The sequence below is a fragment of the Camelus bactrianus genome, chromosome 14 (assembly GCF_048773025.1).
Source record: "Camelus bactrianus isolate YW-2024 breed Bactrian camel chromosome 14, ASM4877302v1, whole genome shotgun sequence".
Lineage (NCBI taxonomy): Eukaryota > Metazoa > Chordata > Mammalia > Artiodactyla > Camelidae > Camelus > Camelus bactrianus.
In genome coordinates, this window is record NC_133552.1 from 15,822,217 (window position 1) to 15,848,123 (window position 25,907).

Sequence of the window (25,907 nt, forward strand, 5' to 3'; positions counted from 1 at the left end):
TGTGCTACAGACCCTCTCCCAGGGTAGAACGAAATTCCCTTCCCCCTACTTCTCACCAGCTCTCTCTTGCCCCAGTCCTTCTTCCTACCTTTCTCCCACTGTTCTTGTTTGGGACCTTGACTCTGCTTTGTTAGAGGGCAGCCTTCCTTTTCACAGTCTATGTGTTTCTACTAAGTTCTAAGGATACTTTTTCCAGCTGCTCTGGGGTCTCCAGTAGCTTTGTTAATTGGCTACATCTCAGGGGATTGAAGAGTGAAGAAGAGCTGGAGAAGCTGGAAACGTTGGGGTCATCTTAAAATTAAGACTGTAGAATGCCTAGTGGGCCAGAGACCTGGTACAGAATCTGATGAGAAGCAGCATCCACTGGGCTCAGCATTGTTTCCCGGTCTGATATTTCAGGTTGCAAGACCCCATTAGGGATTTTTCCTGCTGTACTCCTTTGGACTCAATCACTGAAGATACAACTGATGAAAATTTTGAAATATATCTTATTAACAAAAGTCACGGTCAATTCAATCTTGGGATGCCCCCTGGGTTGGGGATGGTGTAAATAGATGGTCATTTGGAGACGACACGTGAATGAAGGTGGACACAAGGACACAGGAACAGCCTCACCTGATAATCCCTTACACTCTTGTTTCCTTTCTCAACTGCGTACATACAGAAAAGCTGCACTTTGTTTTCTGTAGATGAACTTTCCTGAGTGCAGACTTTAGTCTGTCCTTAAAATTCTCCCCAGCAAAGTAATACAGCAAAGGGTTGAAGCAGCTGTTGGCCGCTGCCAAAGCTAATGAGATGACCACGGCTTTATGTAGCTTGTCTTTGCATTTACCCACTTTCCACATGATCAAGTGGAGGGTTCTCAGTATGTGATAGGGCAAGAAACACAGGAGGAAGATGATCAAGGCAATGATGATGGTGGTCAGTGCCTTCCTGTGAGAAAGCCGCAGCCCCGATTCTGGGACCTCCACCTTTAACAAAGTTCGAATGATCAGCAGGTAACAGATGCTGAGGATGCAGAGCGGCAGCAGAAAGCCCACCACCAAGGCAATGTAGTTCATGGTCTTCAGTTTCGTAACTTTGTTAGAATTCAGATCTAAGCACGACGTGACATTGCCTTTCGGCTCAGAGCCATTGTTCAGGAGCATGGTGGAGACAGCCATGATAAAGAGCCAAATGCCCCCACACAGAATCCAGGCGCTCCTGATGCTGGTGGCATGAAGGAGCCGGAAGGGGTGAACAGTTGCCAAGAAACGCACAACACTCAACACAGTCAGGAAATAAATGCTGCTGTACATGTTGACGTAAATAGAATAAGACATAATCCTGCAGGTCAGGTCCCCAAATATCCAGTTGGAGCCTCGGAGGTAATAGTCAACCCTGAAGGGCAGAGTGCTTGTGAACAAGAGATCTGAAATGGCCAGATTAAGCATGAAAACATTCACAGATGTGGACTTCTTATAAGGCTGCAGGAAAACATATATGGAAAAGCCATTTCCCAAGGCTCCCCAGATAAATATTATCAAGTATACAATGGGGTAAAATTCTCTCTTGAAGTTTTCAATTGTGCAGTTCCTGTTGCTATGGTGATTGCTGGAGGTGCCATTGGGTTCCACGTCTGACAGGGAGATGGGTGGCGATAAGGACACAAGCTTTTTCTCCATGCTGAATTGAAAAGAAACAGACACAAAAAATTACCTCCTGCTCACTACTTACATTCTTCCACGTTTTAATGAAACAGAGAGAAATATTAGCTTTTCTTTAAAACTTGAGTCAAAAAATATTGCCTACATTTTACTATATGTTTATACACTTAGTATATGCCTGTACTTTTACTGTATGTCTTTACTATATGCTCCATTACATTTCATGATAAATCTCTAGAATGCAGAATAAACATTAATTTATTTGGTTGAAGCTGAAGTCTCAAAATGAGGGAACTTTTGCCTAGTGCCCATGTTGGCATGAGTGCCCTGTGACACTGCAGTCTGAATCTACCAGACAGCAGATTTCTCATCAGAATCTGTAGAAGACAGAAGGAAGTGGCACAGGTTTTAAATGCTCAAAGAAAAGACCTACCAAAAGTATCCTTCAGGTATCAAGACAGTCTCAGATGATGGAAAACTAAGAAAATTTGTTGCCAGCAGACCTACCCTAAAAGAATCACTGAAAGAATTTCTCTACAGAAAGGAATCAATAAAAGAAGGAACTTTGGATCAGAAAGAAAGAACATGATAAGCAAACATATGGGTAACTACAATAGGTTTTTCTTCTCTTTTGAGTCTGAGTTTTATATGATGTTTAAAACAAAAACTATAACACTGATGTAATTCTAAATGGATGTAAAGAAATTTTAAGATAATTATATTATAAGTGGGGAAGGGTGAAGAACATAAAGAGGTAAAGTTTCCACACACTTCATCTGAAGTGGTAAAATGATGATGGTCTATTGGCATCATGGCCAATAGACCATGGTAAGTGAGGCATGTGTAATGTAACACCTAGAGCAGCCACTAAAAAGCTATGTAAAGACATACACTCAAACACACTAGAAGTAAATCAAAATGGAATTCTAAGAAGTATTCAGATAACCAACAGGTGGCAGGAAAAAGATAACAGAAAATGCAAGCAAACAAACAAAATGGCAGACATCCCTAACAAACCAATGATTACATTAAATGTAAACAGCCTAAATACACCAATTAAAAGACAGATTGGCAGACTGGAAAATAAAAAACATATGACCCAATTATATGCTGTCTATAAGAAATTTACTATTATCAGAAAGACAACAAATAATAAGTACTAGCAAGTGGATGTGGAGAAAAGGTTGGAATCCTCATACACTGTTGGTGGGAGTGTAAATTGGTGCAGCCACTATGGAAAAGAGGATGGCGGTTCCTCAAAAAATCAAGAATAAAACCACCATATGACCCAGGAATTCCGCTCCTGGGTATTTATCTGAAGAAAATGAAAACACTAATTAGAAAAGATACGTACACCCTGATGTTCACTGCAGCATTATTTACAATAGCCAAGATATGGAAGCAACCTAAATGCACATCAGAAGATGACTGGATAAAGAAGATGTATTGTGTACATATCTATATATCTTTATCTATGTACACTGATGCTCTTGTCGGTCCACCCAACCTAAAACCACACGTCCTCCAGGTGCAACACCTGTTTCCTTCAGCTTTTCTTATTGTAAGGTGAACTTGCGTGCTTATCTCTATGACTGGCACAATTTCACCAGGGACAGTTTGTAATTGCAGTCATGATTGTTTACTTGAGAAGCACTTTAGAACAAAAAGTGAGGAAACCTTCCAGAACAGATTGTTTGGCTAAAAGAGAGACTCTTTTGTTTAATGTTTGGAGATAGCCCCCTTCTTTGCTTCCATACTCTGAGGATTAATAAATGCTGGCTTTTTAATCAGCGTTATTGGTAAAACTGCCAAAGACTTAAACCAATTTTCACGTCACTCTTTTTTGTGTGTATATTTCAAAGTCCCTTTTACTATATATATAATCTCAAAGGGAACATAATTATCTTTTTCAGTTAATGTCGTATTCATCTGATACAGGCTCCCTTTTTGTTTTTTCAATTCCTCTTTCTCTTTTTTCCTCTCATAGGAAGTTAATAATTACCTGATCAAAAGAGTTGTTCACCTTTTATGTGCACACTCTCAAAACATCTGGTTCAGGCAGAGAGTCAAAATGTCTGAAATAAAGAAAGAAAATGTTATTAAGATGTGTTTTGTTTTGTGGACACTAAAAGTATATTTACATAATAGCTTTTATAATTACAGTTATGAGAAAAGAAAAAAGGGCATTATCTTCAAGTTAAAAAAAGATAATGTTTTTGGCATGATTCAGAGTCTTTAAGTAAGTGGTTTAACGTACAAACTAGCGTCAGCACAATGTTTTGGTTTATACAAGTCCAGGATTCAATTTTTTTTTTGATTAAACTGAATTTCCTATATTGGTTTTACGAGTTAAGCAAGAGTCCATTATTTCTGTAACTTGTTTAAAATTTATAATTATACACATAAAATTATTTTCAACTAAAACGAGTGATAATAATGAATGCCTTTTTAAAGATTAATTTTATGAAATTCTTACATTGCTACAAATCATAGGATTTAATGAGTTGCCTAAAATCATAATTTTCTGATCCATAACTAACTTTAAGATTTTATTCAAGTGGTTAAGTTAATTAATACATAAACTTTAAATGCTGTAACAATTGCTGAATAAGAAATAGGTATAAAACACTAATCACTGAATATAATTTTTACCTTATTTCATAGAATAGCAATAGATGAACAAAATATGCAAATGCCTTTGAATTAAATTATGTCTGTACGTCAAAATTGTTTAAATTGTGTGAAATAAAGGCTAGCAGACAGAAAAATAATAAATAATTTTTTATTTTCTCTTCTCTACATATTTATGCTTGAAGAAATCCAAGGTTACTTTGGTTAAAGATGGTAATTAGTATAAATTGTTAATACAGAGAAATACAAATATGTAATATGATTTTCTGTTTATTAGGAAAACTGAAACAGTTTATTCAGAGGGTAAATTTAATATGATACACATATTTTATTTAATAGATTTAATTTTAAAGCTATAAACACTTTAAATTTATTTATTTGTATATTTACATATTTGTGAATGCCTAATTGCATACCTATAAGGGCATATTAATAAATACTGCAAAGTGTTATTTGAAAATGTACAAAAAGAGTAAGATTAGAATTTGGGTCTTTTTAATATAAAATAACTAGGTTATTTTGTGCTCATACTAGTAAAGATTTCTTTTTGTCAATAAAATATTCTGTTAACTTTCAGTGCTTCTGACATACTGTTAAATCAATTTTTAAAAGATTTCTTGCCTTAAAAAGTTAATTTCTCAATAACTATTGTTAGTTGCTGAGTGTTTTTACACTGTTGCCTATAATTATTTCTTGACTCTAGATATTTATGACTTATATCTTGGCTCCTCAAAAAACTATTCTTGATTCTTCCTTTCCCAAATTCAAGCCCTCAATTCAGAATGAAACTGTTAATACGTCTTTTGGGACTAAATTGGCTTTGGGTTTACTACAATAGCCAGTAGGTAATACAAGATTTGTTCCTTCATCCTATGAAAGAACACTGGAAATAATTAGATTTCTAAAAATCCTTTGAATTTTAATTAATTTAAAACTATTATGCAAGCACTTCTGCTTAACAAACTTAGTAACAGTAAATTGATCAATTACAAAGAAAGTTGATTTTCCTAAGTTAGTTATACTTAAGTAAATTGTGCTAACAAGTATCTTTCAAGGATTATATACTTTTTAAGTCAACAGAAGCAAGCTCACGTTAAAGTGCAAAGATTACCACCTGGGTATCAAAAGATTATTTTACAGGATTCTAGGTTCACAAACCCTTTTTCCTGTTTTGTGATGTAAAGTCCGAACAGCACGAGGGGTTCTGACCCAATTACATGGGAATCATCAGCGATCAGTTGTTCATTTCAGTCTTTCATTGGACCCAGTAGCCACGACGTAGCCTTCCTGTTTAAGAGCTACAGCAGCTGCAGCAAGTCCTGCAGAAGCCTTACATCAATTTAGTCAACTTTGCTGTTGGTTCTTAGTCCACTAAACTGAATAGTTTCGCTGCTATCTACTCTCTTTATGGACAGAAATAACTCGGGACTTTTCAGCTGATCACCTAACCTCCTGTGCAGTTTTGCTGGTTTCCCTCTCAAACATCATCCATGGCTGTAACATTCTAAACCCAGCTGTCCTCCTCCCCTCATCTGTGGAAAAAGAAGCCCGTGATCGGTTACCTTGGTTAGAGAGAGGTAACCAGATTCTCCCTTGGCTATCCCTGTTTTAATTTTGTTTTTCGGCTTGCTCGTACTTAAAGAGAAAAACTATAAACAACAAGGACCTACTTACAGCATAGGGAACTATATTCAGTATCTTGTAATAACCTGTAATGGGAAAGAATCTGAAAAAGAATACATATACACATATATATGTATATATGTATGTATGTATGTATATAACTGAATCACAACTGAAACTAACACAACATTGTAAATCAACTAATCAACTATACTTCAATAAAAATAAATAATTATAAAGAAAACTACAAACTGCCAAGCAGGTTATGCTTTCACTGACTTGAATTTACTCTTGAAATATAAGCTTCATCCCTAAATGAAACAAGTCCAGATGGCTAAATTAATTGTCTTTACCCAGATATGCCAGCTGATAAAATATAAGAGAATTTCAAATACTTATATTGACGTAAGGTATATGATCTTAAATTCATTCATGAATTCAAAATGCTTTAGAAATGGAGAGACTTCCTGACACTATAAAAACCACTTTAAAATAGACAGTGAATTAAAGAAACATGAGATGTTTTGTTATTACCTACAGAGAGAGCCATAATAAAAAGTTAAAAAAAAAAAAAGAAGACAAATGAACTTACATATAAAACAGAAACAGACTCACAGACATAGAATACAGACTTGTGGTTGCCGGGGGGGAGTGGGGTGGGAAGGGACAGACTGGGAGTTCAAGATTTGTAGATACTGTCAGGTATATATAAAATAGATCAACAAGTTTATACTGTATAGCACAGGGAAATATATTCAATATCTTGTAGTAGCTCACGGTGAAAAAGAATATGAAAATGAATATATATATATTCGTGTATGACTGAAGAATTGTGCTGTACACAAGAAATTGACACAACATTGTAAACTGACCATAACTGAATTTAAAAAAAAGTATTAAAATTAACTATTAAATAGTTTAGCAAAACGGCTTCATGATATTACCTACAATAGCAGAGAAAAAATGGCAATGATATTAAACAAGAGTGGGGTAAGTTTAAGGCCGTTGTTAAGGATATTCCAATGCATGCCCTCTCCACCATCAACACAATCCTAGTGAGACGGCAAAGGTAGAATACGGACAACCAAACCCTCCAGGCTTCTTTGAACATCTCCAAAGGGTCTATGGGTGTGTTCTGGTTATTATTTATTCTCAGAGTGTATTAGGGCTTTTCCTAGCTCTGGTTGTAATGCTTAAAATTTTTTTTAAACCTGTTTATTTTTGTAATCCCAACTTGTCTCCAGTAAAAGAGCACGTTTCCCTGAAACAATGATTTTAAAACTGTAAAACTTTACCTTTTACTTAGAAACGTAATGTTTACTTAGAAATATACTTATCCACAAACATCAGAGAAAGTAACAAGAACTAGTGGAATTCTAAAACCCTCAAACTTCTAATAGCCAAAATATTTCCATTGGCTTTGAAGGTAGGCAGGAAGATCAGGCTCCTCTAAGATCCACTCATTATTTCCTTCTGAGAAGTAACAGGATACCGCATGCATTTGGGAATTACTTCCAATCCTTGATCTTATCCTATTGCAATCTAACGTGATGACTGTGGGAAAGTTGCATTTCAAAATATCTTCCAGAGCAGCTTCTAACACCGGAAACTTAGATATTTGGTCTTCTGGAAAAGACATCAAGGAAAAACTTCTCTTGAACTTCCATGGAAAGGACCTTGTTGCCACTACTAAGAACTGTCCCAGCATTGAGATGCCAATATTTTAATCTTTGGATTCATGTTTTCCAACTAAAAAGACGTACATAACTCCACTGAGTGTTCATTCCTTGGGGAGACGTCAAACTGAAGATTTTGAGAAATTCTCCAGAAGCTGTCTCTTGAAGAAGCGGATGGCTTCTGCCCAAAACGGCAGAAGAAAGTACTGACCACAGAAGGAGGCGTTTCCACACAAGATGGAACACAATTAATTCTGATTTTTAGCACTTTTTTTTCTTTCCTTTTACTATTAACCTTGTCTATCATTGGACTTTTGCCCCCTCTAGTAACTAATATACCCTTCCTGATCTTCATCCCGTAAGGTCTCTGCCACTTAAGGAAAAACAAAATTCTCTGGTCTGTTTTTCTCAGATCATAGCTACTGTTCTGAATTTAACTGATTTCTGACAACATTTAATGACTTAAAAAAAAAAAAAAAAAACCTTTTACACATCCCTTCTATATTTACATTGCCCTTGCATAATTAACCCCAAACTTCAGTCTTATAAAAATTGTACGCTGGCCGCCCCCACATCAACATGCTTCTGCTGAAGTCCTGACAACCGTATCAGCCAACCCCACACCTTCAGGAGTGGGAGCAGAGATGACGCCCACCCTGGATAAAGACCATTTATTTTCTTCAGGGACACTGCAGCCTGCTTTACAGGACATGTCTGACTCGGCGGAAGGAATCCATCCGCCACAAGTGACTCTCCACCAACAGGCGCTTGAATAGAGAAAGAGGCTCATTTTGGTTGTGATAAGTGATTCTTAAATTTCCAATACTACTAATACCGTGTTTGCCCCGCTAGACCACTTCCTCTTACAGGGACATCGGGCTTACACCCAGCTGCCAAGCCTTAACCTTCCCTGCGTGTTCAGGATAATCGTTAGGGAATTTCAGATGTTTGAAGCTACCACCCCTCCGGTGAATCACGTTTCCCTAGAAAGAATACACGGAAAACTCCACTTGCGAGAACTCCCAGAGAGAGATGACTGACTCCCTCGCGTGCGTGCTGTACTGGCAGCAGCCACCAGAGCTGGGATAACACAACTGGGAAGGATCGTCCAGAGCTTGTCTCGACCCTGGGGCCTTAGTTCTGATTTTGTGGATAACAGCTCTCTCCTTTTGATCTGTCTCACCAGTAAGTCTGAGGTTTCTAGCCTGGGATACAGGGAGAATGATGAGACCATTAGCAGGGCTTAGAGCTCAGGAGACAGGTCAAGGCTGCAAATACAGTTCAGAGGAACAGTCACATGGAGGCTGGAAGTCTGTAAGCCTGACTTGGGAAAGGGAATATAGCAAAAAGAGAAGCTTGGAGATTTTGTCTTAGCTCAGCTTTTAAGAGAAATAGTCTATTGGTTGGCAGGGCCAGGACAGAAGGATCAAACCCCAAATCAGGTAGTACAGAGCTGAAATGCTAGAGGCAATACAGGCAGAACGCACAGACCAAATCCATGATGCAAACCTGGAGCTGGATTAGACGTTACAATTATGTGTCAGCGCTGGATGGGCAGAGCACTAGAACCAGGGTTAACCCCCAGAGCCCAGAGGACAAGGGGACAGGGAAAGGGAGCTAAGACTGATATGTGACCAGCCAGAATTCTCACAGATGCATTCCATTACAAATGACCTTTTTTGAAAAGGACAGAGTCCTATCCATATGTCCCTAACTTTGGAGCCAGGATTCTGAAAGAATCTTAGAAAAACTTATATAAGGAAAGGGTCCAAAAAGGTAGAAGTAGATTTGAAGGCAATCAAGTCCTTAAATGTTTGACCAGGAAGACCTTTAAATCACTTCTCCCATCTCAAGACCAATGGGGCTTGTGAATTGCAATGGGAAGGGCAGCCTGGGACCCCATCCTGCTTTCCTCCCTCACTTCCCTCACAAGGGGTGGGTGGTGGGGAAGAAGGTGGCAAGATTGCAACGACCTCATCAGCTGCAGATGCTGGGCAAAGTCCCTTATCATAGACAGAGCATGGTATCCAGCAGGTATGACCACAGACAGGAAAAGACAGTAACAGTTTCTCCATGAGGGAATTGAAGGGTGTGGAGGGACCAACAACAGACCCTAGCAATGGGGACTTCTTGAGCAATGGAGGAGGAAGGCACAACTCATAGGGAAGGTCAGTCTGCAGGCAGCAAGGTCCTTGCACTGCCAGGCCATGAGGGGAAGAGGACTTCGGATCTGAGAGGCGGCCTGGCCGTTGCAGGCAGGCCTTGAGTCCCGGAGAACCTGAGTGCTGGCCAGAGCCTTGGGCACAGAGACTCAGGGCAGGGATGCCAAGATAGGGAAGGTGGGGACCAAATCTCAGAAACAAGGGAGATGCCCAATTTTAGAATCGAGGTACCAGATCAGGATCAGATCAACCCCAGGGGGAGCACTGAGTCCCAGAGTTGCTTCAGTTCCTCTGCCTCTGACTGGGACTGGTTCTGGGCCCTGTAGGGGCTGGAGGCAGGGCGGGAGTGGGAGCGGTTGATGGCTGTCAAGCAGCCCCAGTTGCAGGGAGGGGACATCTACAGAAGCTGGGGCTCTGATTCCAAGAGCATCTTCATCCTTGGAAAGCTAAAGAAAGAAAATACACAAACACCCTGCCGAGAGGCCTCATTTAGCTAACAGGCCCAGGTTAAAAGCAGGGCCAGCGCAGATCCAAAATTCCGTTTAGTGCTTCATTTTCTTTTGAGAAACCTTTAAAACACTTTGTTCTTTTCTGTCCGTAAACAATACGTTTCACTACACTACACTGAAATACTTCACTAGACTGATGGGAAAAAAATAGGAAAAAGGAATCAGCTGCTAGATGTGGTTGTAAAAATCAGCCAGATCGATTAACTATGTGATGGGAAGCTGAGACATATGCGAAGAGGTAAATTCAAGGGAAATTAGGAAATAAACTGACAGCACAATTTGCACAGACTTAGAGGGACAGCAGAGGGTGAGCGTGTGCACAGCTTCCTGGACTGAAAGGGGCCCCGGAACAAAGAAAGAGTTGAGGCTTTGTCTCCTGAAGCTTTACTGGTAATAAAATCACACAGAATAATCAAGGAGAAGCAGACGGAGATTCCATATTGCAGTTATGAAGAAAAGCAAACATGCTGCGTGACCAGTTAAAATCTGATGAAGGTGAACAGCTTACACTGATGCTTAGACTGTTTTCACGGTCATTGCAAAGCTGCAATGGTCCAAAACCTCACAGATTTTATTTTTACTTATACCTAGAAAAAAAATTTTTGACGCATTCCCAGTAGGGGACCTTGTGGCAAGTCCCACCCCCACCGTTGGTACAGACTGGGAGCCCACAGGTGCACTCACCTTCAATTCCTGGGTACAAGCCTGTGACCTGCCTGCAGAACCCGAAGACTGAGGCCCTAAGACACACTGACACAAACACATCTGGAACAGCAGCAGGCTGTGAGCAGTTAGACCACCGGCTGCCGTGACACTGTGGTACGCTGCTCCAGACCAGAGAAGCTGGAGAATAAAGGTTGGAGGACTTGGCATCATCTTTACAGGAATTAATGATGGGATTTTGTGCAGAACAGCCCTGAGGGAGCCGGCAGTGGCCCCTAACCCATCAGCACATGGTCGGAAGGGAAACTGATGGTCCTGCAGGGCCAGCAGACTCTCCGAGTGCTGTAAGCCAATGTCCAGAGTCCTGCTTGGCCACCATTTCCAAGAATTTTAACTCCCAAGTTGAAAATCCTTCTGGTAAATTGACATCAGAGCCCTTGGCTGTCTGAGTTCATCAGCCACCCTCACCACCCTTCACTTCGAGCCACACAGCCTTGGCCAAACCTGCTCTGGGAAAGCCCGTTTCTTCGATCAGTCCCCGTCCCCCTCAAGCCACAGATCCTCATGCGTCCAGCCAGAAGCGACAGCCAACATGGATGCGCCTACTCTGTGGGAGGCACTCTGCAAAGTCCCTGTGTGGATTAACTCAGTCAATCCTCAGATAGCCCTGGAGACTCTGAATGCTCACTTTGTAGGTGAGAAAATGCGAAGGGCAGAGACACTGAATAGCCTCTGTGCCCAAGGTCACCGGTCAGTTTAGTGGTGGGATGGGGCTTGAACCCCATCGGGTCTCAGTCACAACGCCATCCTGCTCTCTCTGAGCCATGCTGATTAGACCCTGTGGACATGACAATGAAGGAAACCTCCAGGATGGTGAATAAATCAGACAAGTCAGTAGACAGAGTTCTTTTAGAGGCGAGAAGTTGAAAGGCAAAGTGAGGTGAGAAGGGCTATCAGAAGGAAATGTGAAGAGTTGGGTAGAAACCTGGGGGAGGGACCCCAGACAGCCTCAGCGAGCAAGGGAGAGGTTTTTAAAGTACTGAGGGGAAAGGTTGGCTGAGGAGAGTGGGTCAGGGGTTCCAGACAGGGGAACAGGATGTATGAAGTCATGTTGCCGAGAGCACAGGGCACGTTTAGGGAATTGCAAGTAAGATGGTCTCGGTGAAGCATGAAAGGGAAGACAAAGCGCGGGTAGAGGGTGGTCTGAGATTGGCCTACATCCATACTAAGGAGTTTGGGCTTTATCCTGGGAGCAATGAGAGCCCTCTGATTGTGGGAAGCAGATTTGTATTTTAAGCCGATGGAGGACAGTTTGGAAGGAGGCAAGCCTAGGTCTGGAGACAGAGAGAACGGGAGCCTAGAATGGTGACTGAGAAAGACTGGCCAGATGATAGGAGATGAATCAAGGACGCAGGGTCAAGGAGGCCAAGAGAAAGACTGTTTTAAGGAGGAGGGAGTGGTCAGAGGGGATAAAAAGTATCCAGAGACTTAGCAATAAGGTGCTAAGAGGCAGCCCATGGCCGGGAAGTTGAGAAAGGAGCAGCGGTTGATGAAGTGACCACTGTGAGGGGAGAGGACATACCAGCTCGGCTTCTGTGAAGGGTTTGCTGCTAGAGGATGTCGGGGAGGGAAGATGCATGTCTTTTCTCTGGAGACACCTTGATTCTTACTCTCAGCCCATCTCACTCCAACAACTTCAGTCTCTTCTTCTGTTCATTTCTCTTCCTCTGTCGATCGTAAACTTGAACCAGGCTGGTGTAGAATTTGCACTAAACTTGACTCCCCCAACCCTCCTACTTCCTAGCTGTTCATTCCTTACTCTCTGAGGTGTAGCTGCCTCACCTTTAAAAGGAGGCTAATAAAGTTAGTCCCTTAGGATTGTTTTGAGTCATAAATGGAAGAATATGTCCACTGTGCAGAGCAGTTGATCAACCAAACACCAGATTCCTCTTCTCTTACCAAAGTCTGTGACCTGTCAAGCATCTACTTTTCCCTGTCCTTTCACACCTAAACTCCCTGAATCACTGGGCTCGGTGCTGTCATTTCTTTCTCGTCTTCCTCTTCCTCATCTACAGCAGTAGCTGCCGTGGTCCAGCCTCACCTCCTCTCTGAGTCATACAAAACCAGGATAAGGTTGTTTGTTCCTGCCTAGCGGTTGGTGCTACTGCTCTTTTCTCAAACTTCCTTCTCAGTCATCCTAGAGGAGGATCCTCATGTCTTGTCTTTGTAACTCTCACTCCTCTGATTTCTGTGGCCCTGACGACTTACGGTTTTTCATTTTCTGACTGCTCAGCTCTTCTGAGTCCACTATCAGCTCTTCTTTGGTGGCGAGTGGACACCCACTGGAGCCCCACCGAGGTCCTAGCTCACCTTCTCTGCCTCCGACTCTCAGACAGGCCTTTTATATGTTGAAAATATCATATTTTCACCTTAAAATTTGCAAAGAATTTTCTTTTTTTAATATTTTTTTTTTATTATTCTTTAAAATTTATTTTTATAAGAATTTTCTTCTGTTATCTCATTTGTTCCACCTGGCTATCTTTTGGGTAGGATGAGTTGCATTATTATCTCCATTTTAAATATAAAGAAAAAAAAACAAAACCCTGAGACCAGGAGAATTTAAGCCTGAGCTCCAGGTCCCGCATTTCTAGGTGCCTGCAGGATAGCCTTTCTTGGAGATCCTGTTTCTACCTCAACCCCTGCCTCGCTGACATAAACTTAAATTACAAGCTTTACGAACAGTCAGACATAAACAAACTTTTGTGCCTTTGCTTCCTTTCATCTTTCTTCAACTATACATATTTTTAAGCAAAAATGAGTGCATATTTTAATGCTGTTTTGTACCTTGCTTTTTTCTTATCACTAAATCATGTGCCAGTTTCTGTGTCAATTAATCATGGCACTAATTTCTGTGCCAATTAATAAACATCAATGTCATGTTAATGGTTAAAAGAGTACTCAGTTATGTAGACATACCGATGAATAAAATTGAACAGCAGTGGTCAGCTGTTAAATGCCCACCTTGTGTTTTGTCCTTGAAGAGTCTGCAAATGAAAGGAAGTCTGGCTAGTTTGGCAGAACATGAACAGATGCTGGGCTTAATTTGGATACTTTTAGAACATTCTGGAATCTCCACCTCTCTAACATCTAACCACCAGTGCATGGAAACAAATTCATCTCTTTAAAGCATTAGTAAACTGAAACTCTTAAGTGGATTCTCATCTCAAGAGTTTATGAGGCTGAGGTAGATGATAGAAATTTCTAGACGTCTTATGTTTCCCACAAATTACCCTTGTATTATTTATACAGTATTAAAAGGGAGATTTGGGTGGCTTTCCTGATAGTGTATCTCCCTTTCCCTTAAAATGTATCACTCTCAGGTATGTGTCAGAGACAGGAGAATATTTCAGATAACCTAGGTCAGCTGCTTTTATGCTTGACACCCGTTAGAACCACCTGGGAAATTTTTGAAAGTTAAAAAAGAAAACCAAAACCTATAGATGACTGTCTCATCACCAAAAGTGAAGTTTCAGGTATTCTAAAGGTAACTTTCTAATTGCCTCAGAAGCAGCTGATTCTGCCAGAATGTACAGCCAGAGCTGAGAATCACTGATTGAGGACCCAAAGGGGTAGTAAGCAGAATACAAGCCCATGTTCTTACACACTCCTTCCCTCTCACTGTGCCTCTGACAAAAACCACAGAAATCTACATTCTCAAATTTCACCTCCTCTCCTCGAAGAACAAGACCCTGAATGAAGAAAGCTTATCTTACATAATCAAATGACTCAGTCTATGAAAAATAAGAAAGATGCCATATGACCCAAACTAGGGGAATGCGTGGCTCAAGTATATTGAATCTCTTCAATGCAATATTATGCAGTAATTTAAAATTATGATTATGAAGCATTTACAGCAATGTGGAAAAATATATGCTCTAATAGAAAAAAAGAAATATAAACATATTCATTGTATATGAGCACAACTATGAAAATCAACTAAAATCACATGCAGACACACAAAAAAGAATGAAAAGAAATACCCCCAGAATATCAATAGAAACTATCTCAGTGGTGGTTTTTGCTTCCTTCTACTTTTTTGTAGTTTCCCAGTATTTTTTAAACTACCATGTATATGGTAGAAAAAAGTTTATAAGACAACTTACTTTTATGAAGTTTACAAAATAAACCTACTTTTCAAAAAGTATTCTTCTGACTGTGAAGTGATAAGCAAAGCATAACTCTTCACAATGAGCTAACAAAGCGAAGATAAAAGTGCTCACCTGAGTTTGCTTTCTTTCAGCTGCCTTGGCTTCTGTCTCCTCTCTGCTGTCTTCCTCCTCCAAGTAATTCAGCTTGCTTGTTTCAAAGAGAAGTGAAACAGCAAATTATATTTTATGAACAGCGTTAGCCAATAGCAAGAGAATAAGGAACTTTGGTCAGTGAGTCATCTGTGCTTTATAGGATCTGGTGTGAGTGTGGGTGCTGGCTTTCCTCTTAAGATGAAGGGGGTCAAATTTCCACTCAGGGACTACATCCAAGGGAAGAAACCTGAATTAGCCCTGCCCCTCTAATGACTGTTTTTATCAGCATCTTTCACAACAGATCAAGGGATGTGATGGGCTAGAGTCAGGGGTTTTAAGTGGCTTTTAGTTCCCCTGAATGATTTTTGCTTCCATGACAACACTGAAATCAACACCACCTTATAAGTACAGCACTTCAGAGCTGTTTAGAGCAATTTCCATCATCCACGTGCTTTTTCAACCTACTTGCACATGGGCGGAGGCCGTACCCATTCTGCTGAAAATGTTGTCCAAAGTTATCAGTGGCCTAATCTTTGTTCATGTAAAAGGTCCTTTCTCAGTCCTCGTCTTCTTTCCTCAATTTGTTTTGCACAGTTAGCCACTGCCAGTTTCTTGAAACTTTACCCTCCTTGTTCCTCTGACTCCCCTGGTTCTTTTTCTACCCCGTAGATTGTTTCCTATTTGCTACCCTTTCTGATTACTCTTCTTCTGTCTTTTTTCTAAGTGTGAGCTTGCCCCAAAATTCTGTCTTCTGACCTCTTCTCATCATCTTCTCTTGTATTTATCTATGCTATCCACACCCATGGCCAAATTTAATATGCTGAAACTTCCCCTCCCCAGTGCACACTCCCCCATATACTCCATCTAATCAAATGGCACCACAGTGATTCAGCCAGTCAATCCAATCATAAACCTAGAGATCGTCCTTAGCTTCTCTTTCTCCCAGAGCCAACATCCAAGCCAACAACTCTATTTGTTCTACTTGCAAAATATCTCCCAAGTCTAACCATTTCTCACATTCCCCTTCCCCATTAGGATCCTCAGCATGTCTTGAATGCTGCGGTGACATTAAGCAAGAAATAAAAGGCATCCAAATTGGAAAGAAAGAAGTAAAACTGTGTCTGTTCACAGATGATATAATCCTATATGTAGAAAACTAAAGATTACACACACACACACACACACACACACACACCTGTTAGAACTAATAAAAGAATTCAGCAAAATGACAGGACGCACAAAAGTCAATTGCGTTTCTATACACCAACAGTGAACAATCCAAAAAGGAAATTTCATTTATAATAACATCAAAAAGAATAAAATATTTAGAAATTAAGTTAACCAAGAAGGTGAAAGACTTGTATGCTGAAACTAAAACACAGCTGAAAGAAATTAAAGACATAAATAAACAGAAAGATATCCCATGTACATAGATTGGAAAGCTTAATGTTAAGATGTTAGTACTTCCCAAACTGATCTACAGATTCAGCACAATACCTATCAAAATCTCAATGCTGTTTTTTCAGAAATAGAAAAATCTATCCTAAAATTCATGTTGTTAAAATAAAAAACAAACAGGGATTAGCCTTGAAAATTCCAAGGGCAAAATATATACCAGTTTAGTCACGCAACTTAAACTTAGTTTATTTTTCAAGAACAACTTGACCTGTGTCAAATGGTTTTAAGATTTTTGACACATTTCCCAAAATCAAATTCTAAATTGGGAGTCTTTTTGACCCAGAAGCAAGTTGGGGTATTCCAGAAGGCCCCTGGAACATCTCAAAATATTTGTTTTCTCTCCTTTTAAAGGAAATGTTACACTGATTAGACTTATTTGATATGTTAAATTATATGAGAACTATTGTCAATTAAGTGATACCAGGCTTTCTTTATGTTGTATTTGTATAGTTATATAAGTGTTCTAGAAATTATATGAAATTCCTAAAGTCCTCATATGTTTATCAGTCATCATTTTAAAACGTGTTTCACAGAAATAACCAAATTTATTTGTCAGTTATTTGTGTATATGTCTGTATGTGAACTTACATTAGATCTTTAACCATGGCTACTTTTAAGTTTTTGTCATTTGCCGATGGTTATTATTTTACCCTGATGCTTTTGCAAAAGGGTTCTTGCAAAATGCTTTATCTTCAAAGAAATTCATGGAGAAAACCCTGACAAGTACTTTAGAATGCAGGTTTCTGATAGTTTTACGATCATAACACTGAACTGAGTAAGAATTTCTAAAACTCTGATGGAAAACTGATGAATTCATAAAACTGCTAACAAAAGATCAAAACCAACAAGAATTAATTACAAGATACTAAATGAACTGATGAGGAAGATTATACTTTTTATGACTTCATTTAAAACATCACTGCTTCTTTAATATTTTGTTTTATTAGAGATTCAAAGGCCCCCTTTTTCTCCTCTCTCTAAAGTTACCTATCTATAACTTAAAACAATTTGGTAAAGTATATCTTTGCAACAAAGGTTAAAACATTAAATTTTTTTTCCTTACCTGATTGCTCCAGAATTCAGGAACTCTCATTAAGTATTCTTAATTTTCATGACAATGTATGCATTTGCCTATGTTCACTAAGAATCTAATCTCCTTGTAATAGTACACAGTTGGATGAGTCCTTGTTTTGTTTCCTGGCCGTGAGAAGCTTTTGAAAGTTTAATCTGAGATTTCTTATGAAAGGTTCCAGTGTAGCAGATTCAAAATAGCCAATGTAGTCAGTCACTATTCTTGCTGCACTTATATAAATAATCAGGCCAAGTTTATTGAAATGAGACTTACTTTGCAAACAAATTAGTCTTACTGTGATTATCTTTGATAAAAATGGGGACAATTATAGAGGAAAAAAATTGGATCTCAGTAACACATCTTTGTGAAGAGTAGATTCTAGTGCTGTTAATTCTTTGAGGTTTTGTTTTCTACCTATCAACCAGAAAGGAAACTGAATTCTTCTAGTTTCCTCAAATATTTGGCTGGAACTCTCCAAACAAACATTTTGGATTTTTTCCTACTATTTTGACTTGGAAACTAAAATTGTCCTTTTCCAAAGCCATGCAAGCTAAAAATGGACAACTTAAAATAAATGTCAAAGAAATAATCACAACAGCTCATGCGTGATCAATTTTGTACCTGTTGCTACGTGACTACTCAGAAAAATCACCCAAGACATTCACACTGTAAACCAGGAAACCTATCTGATTGCCACTTCTTGCCCTCACGCTATCGGAAGATGCTCAAATTCGACGTCTGGAAATTTTCCCAGCTGGCTGCTCTCCAAACTCAGAAACTAAATTTATAATTTGCTCAAACTATTAACCTCTTATTTTTCTTTTGTTTCCATAGAAATGCCTCTCATTAAATTACCTGATTGCTCACACCAGGTAGAGGCCTAATTTAGGTGGACATTTATATGCAGTACCATCCCCTGAATTAAAACATCCTTCTGTTCATTTTGTCCTAAGTAACATGAAGATATAAGGATATATGTTTGATAATACATCATGTTGTGTCTGTGTAAATAATTTTTTAAAAATTGAAACCCAGTTATACATTATCCAGAAAAATTGCAGATTGACTTAGAGGTAAAACCTGTTTGATTATAACAAATGTGAGTTATTTAATTTTTAAATCTTGTCTCCTGGGAATCTCTAGGGAATTTTTCAATCTTTGGTTATTGTTTTCTTATAGTCATCATATTAACCTCTCTAGGGCATTGTATAATCTCGCGGGTTTTAAATGCCTCTCAGCAGCCCCTCACATGCCAAGTGGTGTCCATCATGATCAGACAACTGGGTGAAATCAACAATAACCACATAAATAATGAAGATGGTGACTATATGGCCCTTTGGCCCGATGACTCAACTAGTGAAAACAGCGAATATGCCATTCTTTGGCCTGACTATCCATCAATGCAGGTAAATGAGAATAATGCTATTCTGGTTAGTGATACTCTCAGACCACTGAAAAAATGACCAAAAGGAGGAACTGTTAAAGTCAAAAACAAATAGAGACCAGCCATGAAAATTACCTGGGCAGACAAAACCACTTTAGTTATGCAAATAAAGCTTAATTTAGTTTATTTTGCAAGACTAACACTACCTGGGTCATTTCTTGCTTATGCCTCTGGAAATTATTGAAGCAAAACTTGAACTGTTTCCCAAGGTTGATATGAGGTAATCACTGAAAATTCTATTATAACCAATCACTGTGAAGAATAAACAGTCACTGCTTTCTCCCTGTGTAAGCTGCTTTATAACAATATACTTCTAAGCCTCTTCCTATGTTTTGGTTTGAATGCTCCCAGTTTGCAAATTGTCTTTTTGGTATGTGCACAATGAACTTTTAGTAATTACTACTTCAATGATTCATTGTTTTAACGTCAGCTATTTCTGAACTTTTGACAGTGTGGAATCTAAAGGGGCCCCTAAATAGCCGAAACAATCACTACAGTAATAATAATTTTAAAAAAAGTGTAGGCTTAGCATAGACAGATACATAGCTTAATGGTGTAGAATAGAGATCTCAGAAATAAATCCTCACATATATAATCCAATAATATTTGACAAGAGTGCCAAGATCATTATGGGAAAAGACAATCTTTTCAACAAATGGTGCTGGGAAGACTTGGATATCCACATATAAAAAATTAAGTCGAACCCTTCTCTAACATCATAATACAAAAATTATCTCAAAATGGATCAAAGACCTAAATGTAAGAGCTAAAGCTATAAAACTTTTAGAAGAAAACAAGGGAAAGTCTTCGTGGATTTGGCAATGGTTTCCTGGACATGACACCAAAGGCACAGGCTTTGGACTTCATTAAAAATGAAAACTTTTGTGAATCAAAGGACACTATCAACAGATTAAAAAACAATCCACAGAATAGGAGGAAATATTTGCCAATCACACATCTGATAAAGTATCTAGACTATATACAGAACTCCTTCAACTCATCAGCAACAAAAACAAACAAAAAATTCAATAAAAAATGGGCATAGGACTTGAATAGACATTTCTCCAACAAAGATATAAAAATGGTCAATATGCACTTGAAAAAATACTCAACTTCACTAATAATTAGGGGAATGCAAATCAAAACCAAAAGGAAATGCCACTTCATACCCACTAGGATGGCTATTTATTTATTTTATAAAACAAAAACAAAAACAAAAACAAAAACAAAAAAACAAGTGTTGGCAAGGATGTGGCTGACCAGAATGCAAAATGGTGCAGCCACTATGAAAAACAGTATGGCAGTTTCTCAAAAATTAAAGATAGGATTATCTTATGATCTAGCAATTCTACATCTAAGTATATACCCCAGTGAATTGAAAACAGGATCTTGAAGACGTATTTTTGTAGTCATGTTCATAGTACTATATTACTCACAATAGCCAAATGGTGGAAGCAACTCAAGTGCCCATTGATGGATGAATGAATAAACAAAATGTAATATATACCTAAGGTGTAATATTATTCTGCCTTTAAAAGGAAAGAAATTCTGACACATGATACAGCACAGGTGAACTTTCCAAGTTCATCAAGAGTTTCAGTCTTGTTAGATAAGAGAAGTTCTGGAGAAAAACAGTGGTGATGGGTGCACAGCAATATGAATGTGCTTAATGCCACTAAACTGACAGCCTTGGGGAAGAGCAGGTCCATGTCCCACAGTGTGACTTGTACAGCTGGGTTTAGGCAGAGCTTTCTCCATGGAGGGCGTGTAAACGTGGAGAAGCCTTCCCACACTTCTTGCCATTATCAGGGTCCTTTCCCTCCCTTTCAGCGCCCCCTCTCCGAGAGCCTTAAAATCTCTTACTGCCCACCCTAGGCCTTTTAGAGGAAAACAGTCAAGTCATTTAGGATAAAATTAGTACGTAAGAATGTAAAATTTTGGAAAAGGTCCACAGAATTAAAATCTGAACAAAATACACAGGACAGAAAAGAATCTCAACTCATTAGTTTAGTGTCAAATTTCTAATTGCTCATCATTCCCTTCTGGTCGCTTCCAAATCCCAACAGTGGTGTCTCGAGCCCGGCTTGACCAGCTCTCAAGAGCACTTTCCCTGCCCTCTGTGGCTTCGGTCCCCACAGCGGGTGTCCTCTTCACTCCCACCTTTGCCTGAGGAGGCAGGTGGCCAAGTAAGAACCCCAAACAGAGAGTCAAGAGATGGTATGGTCTGATGTCTGCAGGCTGGTTGTGTGGTGTTGGGAACACGCCAGGACCCTCCATGGGGGAAGGGAAAGGAAGGAAGGAGGTTACAAAGATAAGTAAGACCAGTTTCTGAACATAAGGAACTTCTAAGCTAAACTTAGTTTCTTTGCATAAAAGTCAATCATACTACCAACCCTCAAAAGACAGCATTTTAGTGCATTTTCTTCTACACATTTTTCTATGCTGTTGTTTGCTCATTTGTCACTTCCTGTTTGATATAAATTTGTATTCTGCTTTTTCCCACGTACACTTCCACATATTTTCCCATGTCAGCATGAATATTTTAGGGATTGAATTTTAATCTATCAACAGAATGCACTGTCGTTGGGAGAAGAAACTGCCTTCAGTTATTATTTTTACCCCCCGCTGCGTGAAGCTTTTTTTTTTTTTTTTTTTTTTTTCCTCCCCAAACTTGGGCTGACAGACTGTGATGGATGGCTCTGGTTTAGTTTCAATGATAGAATATATGGCGGGAGTTTGTAAACATGAGGTTCGATACAGCAGATGATGGAATGGCTCCTGAGATAAAAGACAAATGAGCCACCGGAAAATCCTAAAGAACGTTCTGTTCTCCACCTTCCCTAGGTCGAATCTGAGTTTGAGACCAGAGCTTTCAGAACTAATCGGATCTTTAAGAACTAAGCGGACCTCTCCTGACTCCACACCTCGTGTCCAGGGTCAGGACCAGAGCGCCCGGAGAGCCGACCTCTGGGCGGTTCTGGGCAGAGCGCATGCGCGGCAGGTTTCCCGACTTCCCCCTGCAGGCACGGCCACACACACACGTCTCACGTAGTCATTGCAACGATGCTCTGAGTTAGATATTGTCCCTTCTGATAATATCTAAATGATGAGGAGCCTACATTTCAGAGATGCTGAGTAATTATGCATTCTCCTACCATTAGCAAATGCCAGCCTTAGTTCCTTTCCATATTATAAACCCATCCTGCCCATATTAGGGATTTCTACTTACTAACAGAACCAAAATCACCTCTTAGCTTTGCTGGGCATTTACATGACACTCACATTCATTTGGCACAATTGTTTCCTCAGTTTATCAGGCTTCTGTCCATCTTAACAGCCCAAAAGTGGAGGCAGCAAATGCCTCTTGGGCATGCCAAACTAAAACTACACTGGGTATGCTCAATAGAACGGGCACAAGCTGATGGCCCAAGAAAACAGAAACACAGAACACATCATGCATTTAAGTACTTAAAGAGTACTTTGCAGTTGCTTTAATAGCTGGAGACTTCAGGATTCTGCAGATCCCAGGAAATTGTATTATTTCGTCTAAGTAATCAGGGAAGTCCAAGTACAGAGCCCTTAGGAACTGCCCAGATGAGCCAATTCACTTTACTTCTTGTAGATGAGCCCTGAGGCTCCTGTTGACAGCCCAGGGCACAATTAGTATTACCCTCTGTTCTGATGGGGGTGAGGGCGGTGCTGCGGAAGGAAAGGAGCCTGGGCTCCATCCTGGTGGGGTGGAGAGAGGTGGGTTTGGTAAAGGAGAGGGTGCTGCAGAAAACAGTTGGGAAATGTGCAATGGAGAAGGCATTCTAAACTCTGAATGTCTCACGCTTTAGGGGCATCAATGTTTATAAATTGGTTCACATAAAAAGACTTCAGTTTTGAGCATTTTGAGTAATTAGGAGCCTGGAAGGAAGAAGCCCCAGGAAACCTAGAAGGGTGCACTGAGGAACCAGCTTGATGTAAGGCAGTTGTTTTTCCTCTCTGTGTAAAGTGGTAGAAAAGAATAAACGAGTTTCTCTTTCTGGGCCAGAATCAGAACATCCTAGTTATCTTTGTAGCCCCATTGTCTACACAGCAACTGAGGCACAGTAGGTACTCAATACATATATGTGTAGACAGGAAGAAAGGAATGAAAAGAATCTTGCCAACTTCATGAAATCCATCTGCATTCCTCCCTTCATTCTTCCTTCTGCCCATTTGCTCAAGAAACATTAAGCAGAGGTACGCCAGTCCCCATGCTGGACAAGGAGTATATAATAACACCTAAGACATGGGTCCTGCCCCCAAGAGGGTCACTACCTAGTAGAGAAGGGCAGGAGGTGAACATTCCTGAGTCCTTGTGCAAGGAGGTCCTGAAGGAAGGAATTGTCAGTCCTAGGGCCCAACAAACACACATAGGTGACTCTGTGTGAAGAATACCTGTTCTGTGTATTAGAATTATAACAAGGTGTCCCTTCCTCAGTTAGGAGCTTGCCAGTTGCCAGAGACCAAGAGCTGGATCTCTATCCTGCTCCACCTTGGTCCAGAGCGCAACCTTACTGGCCCTGATCAGCTCTTCTCCCCAAGGGAGAGCACATCAGGAAAGGCTTCTTAGAGGCAGCGGGGCAGAAACTGACCCTGGGAGAGAAGCAGGTGCCCCAGGTGAAGGGTGGGCCTTCATGGCAGTGAACCTGGGTAGAAACACTGGGCAGTATGCAGGGAGCCACAGGCCAGCCTGGGCTTCCATCCCACATGGCCATTTCCAGCTCTGGGTGTGTGTGCATGACTTACCCTCTCAGAGCCTCTTAGCCCCTGTGAAATGGTAATAACAGCACAGTGAGCTTGTTCTGAAGGTTGAATAAGCTGGTGCACATGAGGTGCTCAGCGTGGGACTTGGTAAAACACAGTGTTGTGCTAAGTTTTGGAAGAGGATAAAAAGATGAATAAAAATAAAGCTAAAGATCTAATCTTTTCTTAGAAACAATAATTAGTACATATGCAAAAACTAAAAAAATGTGCAGTATACTGTTTATATGTATTTACATACAATATAATGTGTGTGTGCAGTCGAACTGTAATAATTCTACATAATAAAACTGGGGGGAAAAAGATGAATAAAAATAGAGCCTACTTGCAAGGAACTTAAAATCTAGTAGTTCAGATAAGGCACAAAAATTATACTCCAGGTAGCATGTGAAATTTCCACAAAGGAAATGAATGAATTTAAACTCCTTTAATGTTGAATGGTTGAATTTATGTGTCAGCTTGGCTAAGCTATGGTGCTCAGTTGTTTAGTCAAACACTAGTCTAGATGTCACTGTGAAGGTGTTTTTTGGATGAGATGAGCCCTTTAAATCAGGAGACCTTGAGGAAAGCAGATTATCCTCTCTTGTGTGGGTGGGCCTTGTCCAATCAGTTGAAGGCCTTAAGAGCAAAGACTAAGGTTCCCCAAAGTAAAAGAAATTCTCAAGATAGCAACACAGTAACCCTGTCCAAATTTCCAGCCTACTGCCCTGAGGAATTTAGACTCAAGACTACCACATCAACTCCTGCCAGAATTTCCAGCCTACCAGTCTGTCCTGTGGTTTTTGAATTTGCCAGCTCCCATGTTCATGTGAGCCAACACATTAAAAAAAAAGTGTGTGTTTGTGTACGTGCATGCATGCCTGTGTCCTATTGGTTCTGTTTCTCTGGAAAAGCCTGATTAATACAGGCAGGACTTGGGGAAGTTGAAATGCACCATGTAAGGAATGAGTAGGATTCGTACACAAGGGGAAATACTAGATTAATAACTGTTCTCTCTGGGGAATGCAGATTCACAGCATTTTTGAAGGGGGAGTGTTTGGACAATTACCAGACAATCCAACTCTCTCAGTTTGCAAGTTTCTGATTTGTGGCCCCTTCCATCTCAATTCCATATTGCATTAATCAGGCCTTCCAGAGACTAATTTCAAACAAATCTCTCAAGAAGTAAATGACAACAGTAGGCAAGGCTATTTATTTACAGTTTGGCACTTAGCAGAAGCTGCCAGACATTTTAATGCATGGCTTATGCCCTCTCTCCGACTAGAGTATAAACTTTCCTAGGTATTCTCAGTATGCAGCCTGCCATTCTAAACACAATAGGTGCTCAATAAAGCTGGTCAAATTGAATCAAGTCAAGTATGTCTTCCCATGGACCTGAGATTGTTCCATTAGAGTATATTAAACCCTCACAAATGGCAAGCGTTCTAGGCAGACCCGGGGCGGGGGGTGGGGGGGACAGGAAATGATTTAGAAACTGCTCTCACCCTCTTACTTCCCCTCCCTCCATCCTCCACACACTCTCCTAAAGCCATTCCTCCCCCTGTTCCCCTCTGTACCTGGCCTCAGGCTCAACGTTTAGTCAACAGTGACCAAGGACGAATGGGCTGTAGAGCCCTCTGCTTGATGCCTGGTGGAAGAAGGAAGGAACAGAACTCCAGCCTCTTGTTTTCTTGGCCTCGGATGCCAGTGGTCACTTTCTCCACCCCATCTCAGCTGCCCCCAGGGCACAGCCTCAACTCTGTCTATATTTAACCACACACTCTCCAAATCCTCCATTCCAACATCCTGCTCCTTCTTGGCCACCACCTCCTCATCTCTGACTCACTCGAGTTCTGCCACTCCAGCTACACTTCAAAATCACAGGGCGCTCTAATGCCCAGTCCACCTGTGCACACACGCGTGCACACACACACACACCCCATATAAAGAGC

The 25,907-nt window shown here is 40.1% G+C and overlaps 1 protein-coding gene across 8 annotated transcripts; it reads right to left on the reverse strand.

The window, feature by feature from the left end:
- Positions 1-622: 622 nt before the first annotated feature.
- CYSLTR2 (cysteinyl leukotriene receptor 2) lies at positions 623-25,651 on the reverse strand. 8 transcript variants are annotated; one of them, XM_045514049.2, is made up of 5 exons: positions 25,533-25,651; positions 15,191-15,266; positions 13,932-13,954; positions 3,649-3,721; positions 623-1,665 (listed from the first exon to the last, which is right to left on the reverse strand). In XM_045514049.2, the coding sequence occupies exon 5, from the start codon at positions 1,662-1,664 to the stop codon at positions 627-629; it is 1,038 nt and encodes a 345-aa protein (XP_045370005.2). In that variant the 5' UTR covers position 1,665; positions 3,649-3,721; positions 13,932-13,954; positions 15,191-15,266; positions 25,533-25,651; the 3' UTR covers positions 623-626. The 8 variants fall into 8 exon arrangements, with proteins under 8 accessions (XP_045370005.2, XP_045370002.2, XP_045370003.2 ...); XM_045514046.2 differs by having other exon boundaries at positions 13,887-13,954; XM_045514047.2 differs by lacking the exon at positions 25,533-25,651 and adding an exon at positions 17,733-17,854 and having other exon boundaries at positions 13,887-13,954.
- Positions 25,652-25,907: the final 256 nt, after the last annotated feature.

Bases quoted from the DNA above. Each gene is read 5' to 3' on its own strand.
- CYSLTR2 (XM_045514049.2), bottom strand. From the start codon at position 1,664: ATGGAGAAAAAGCTTGTGTCCTTATCGCCACCCATCTCCCTGTCAGAC.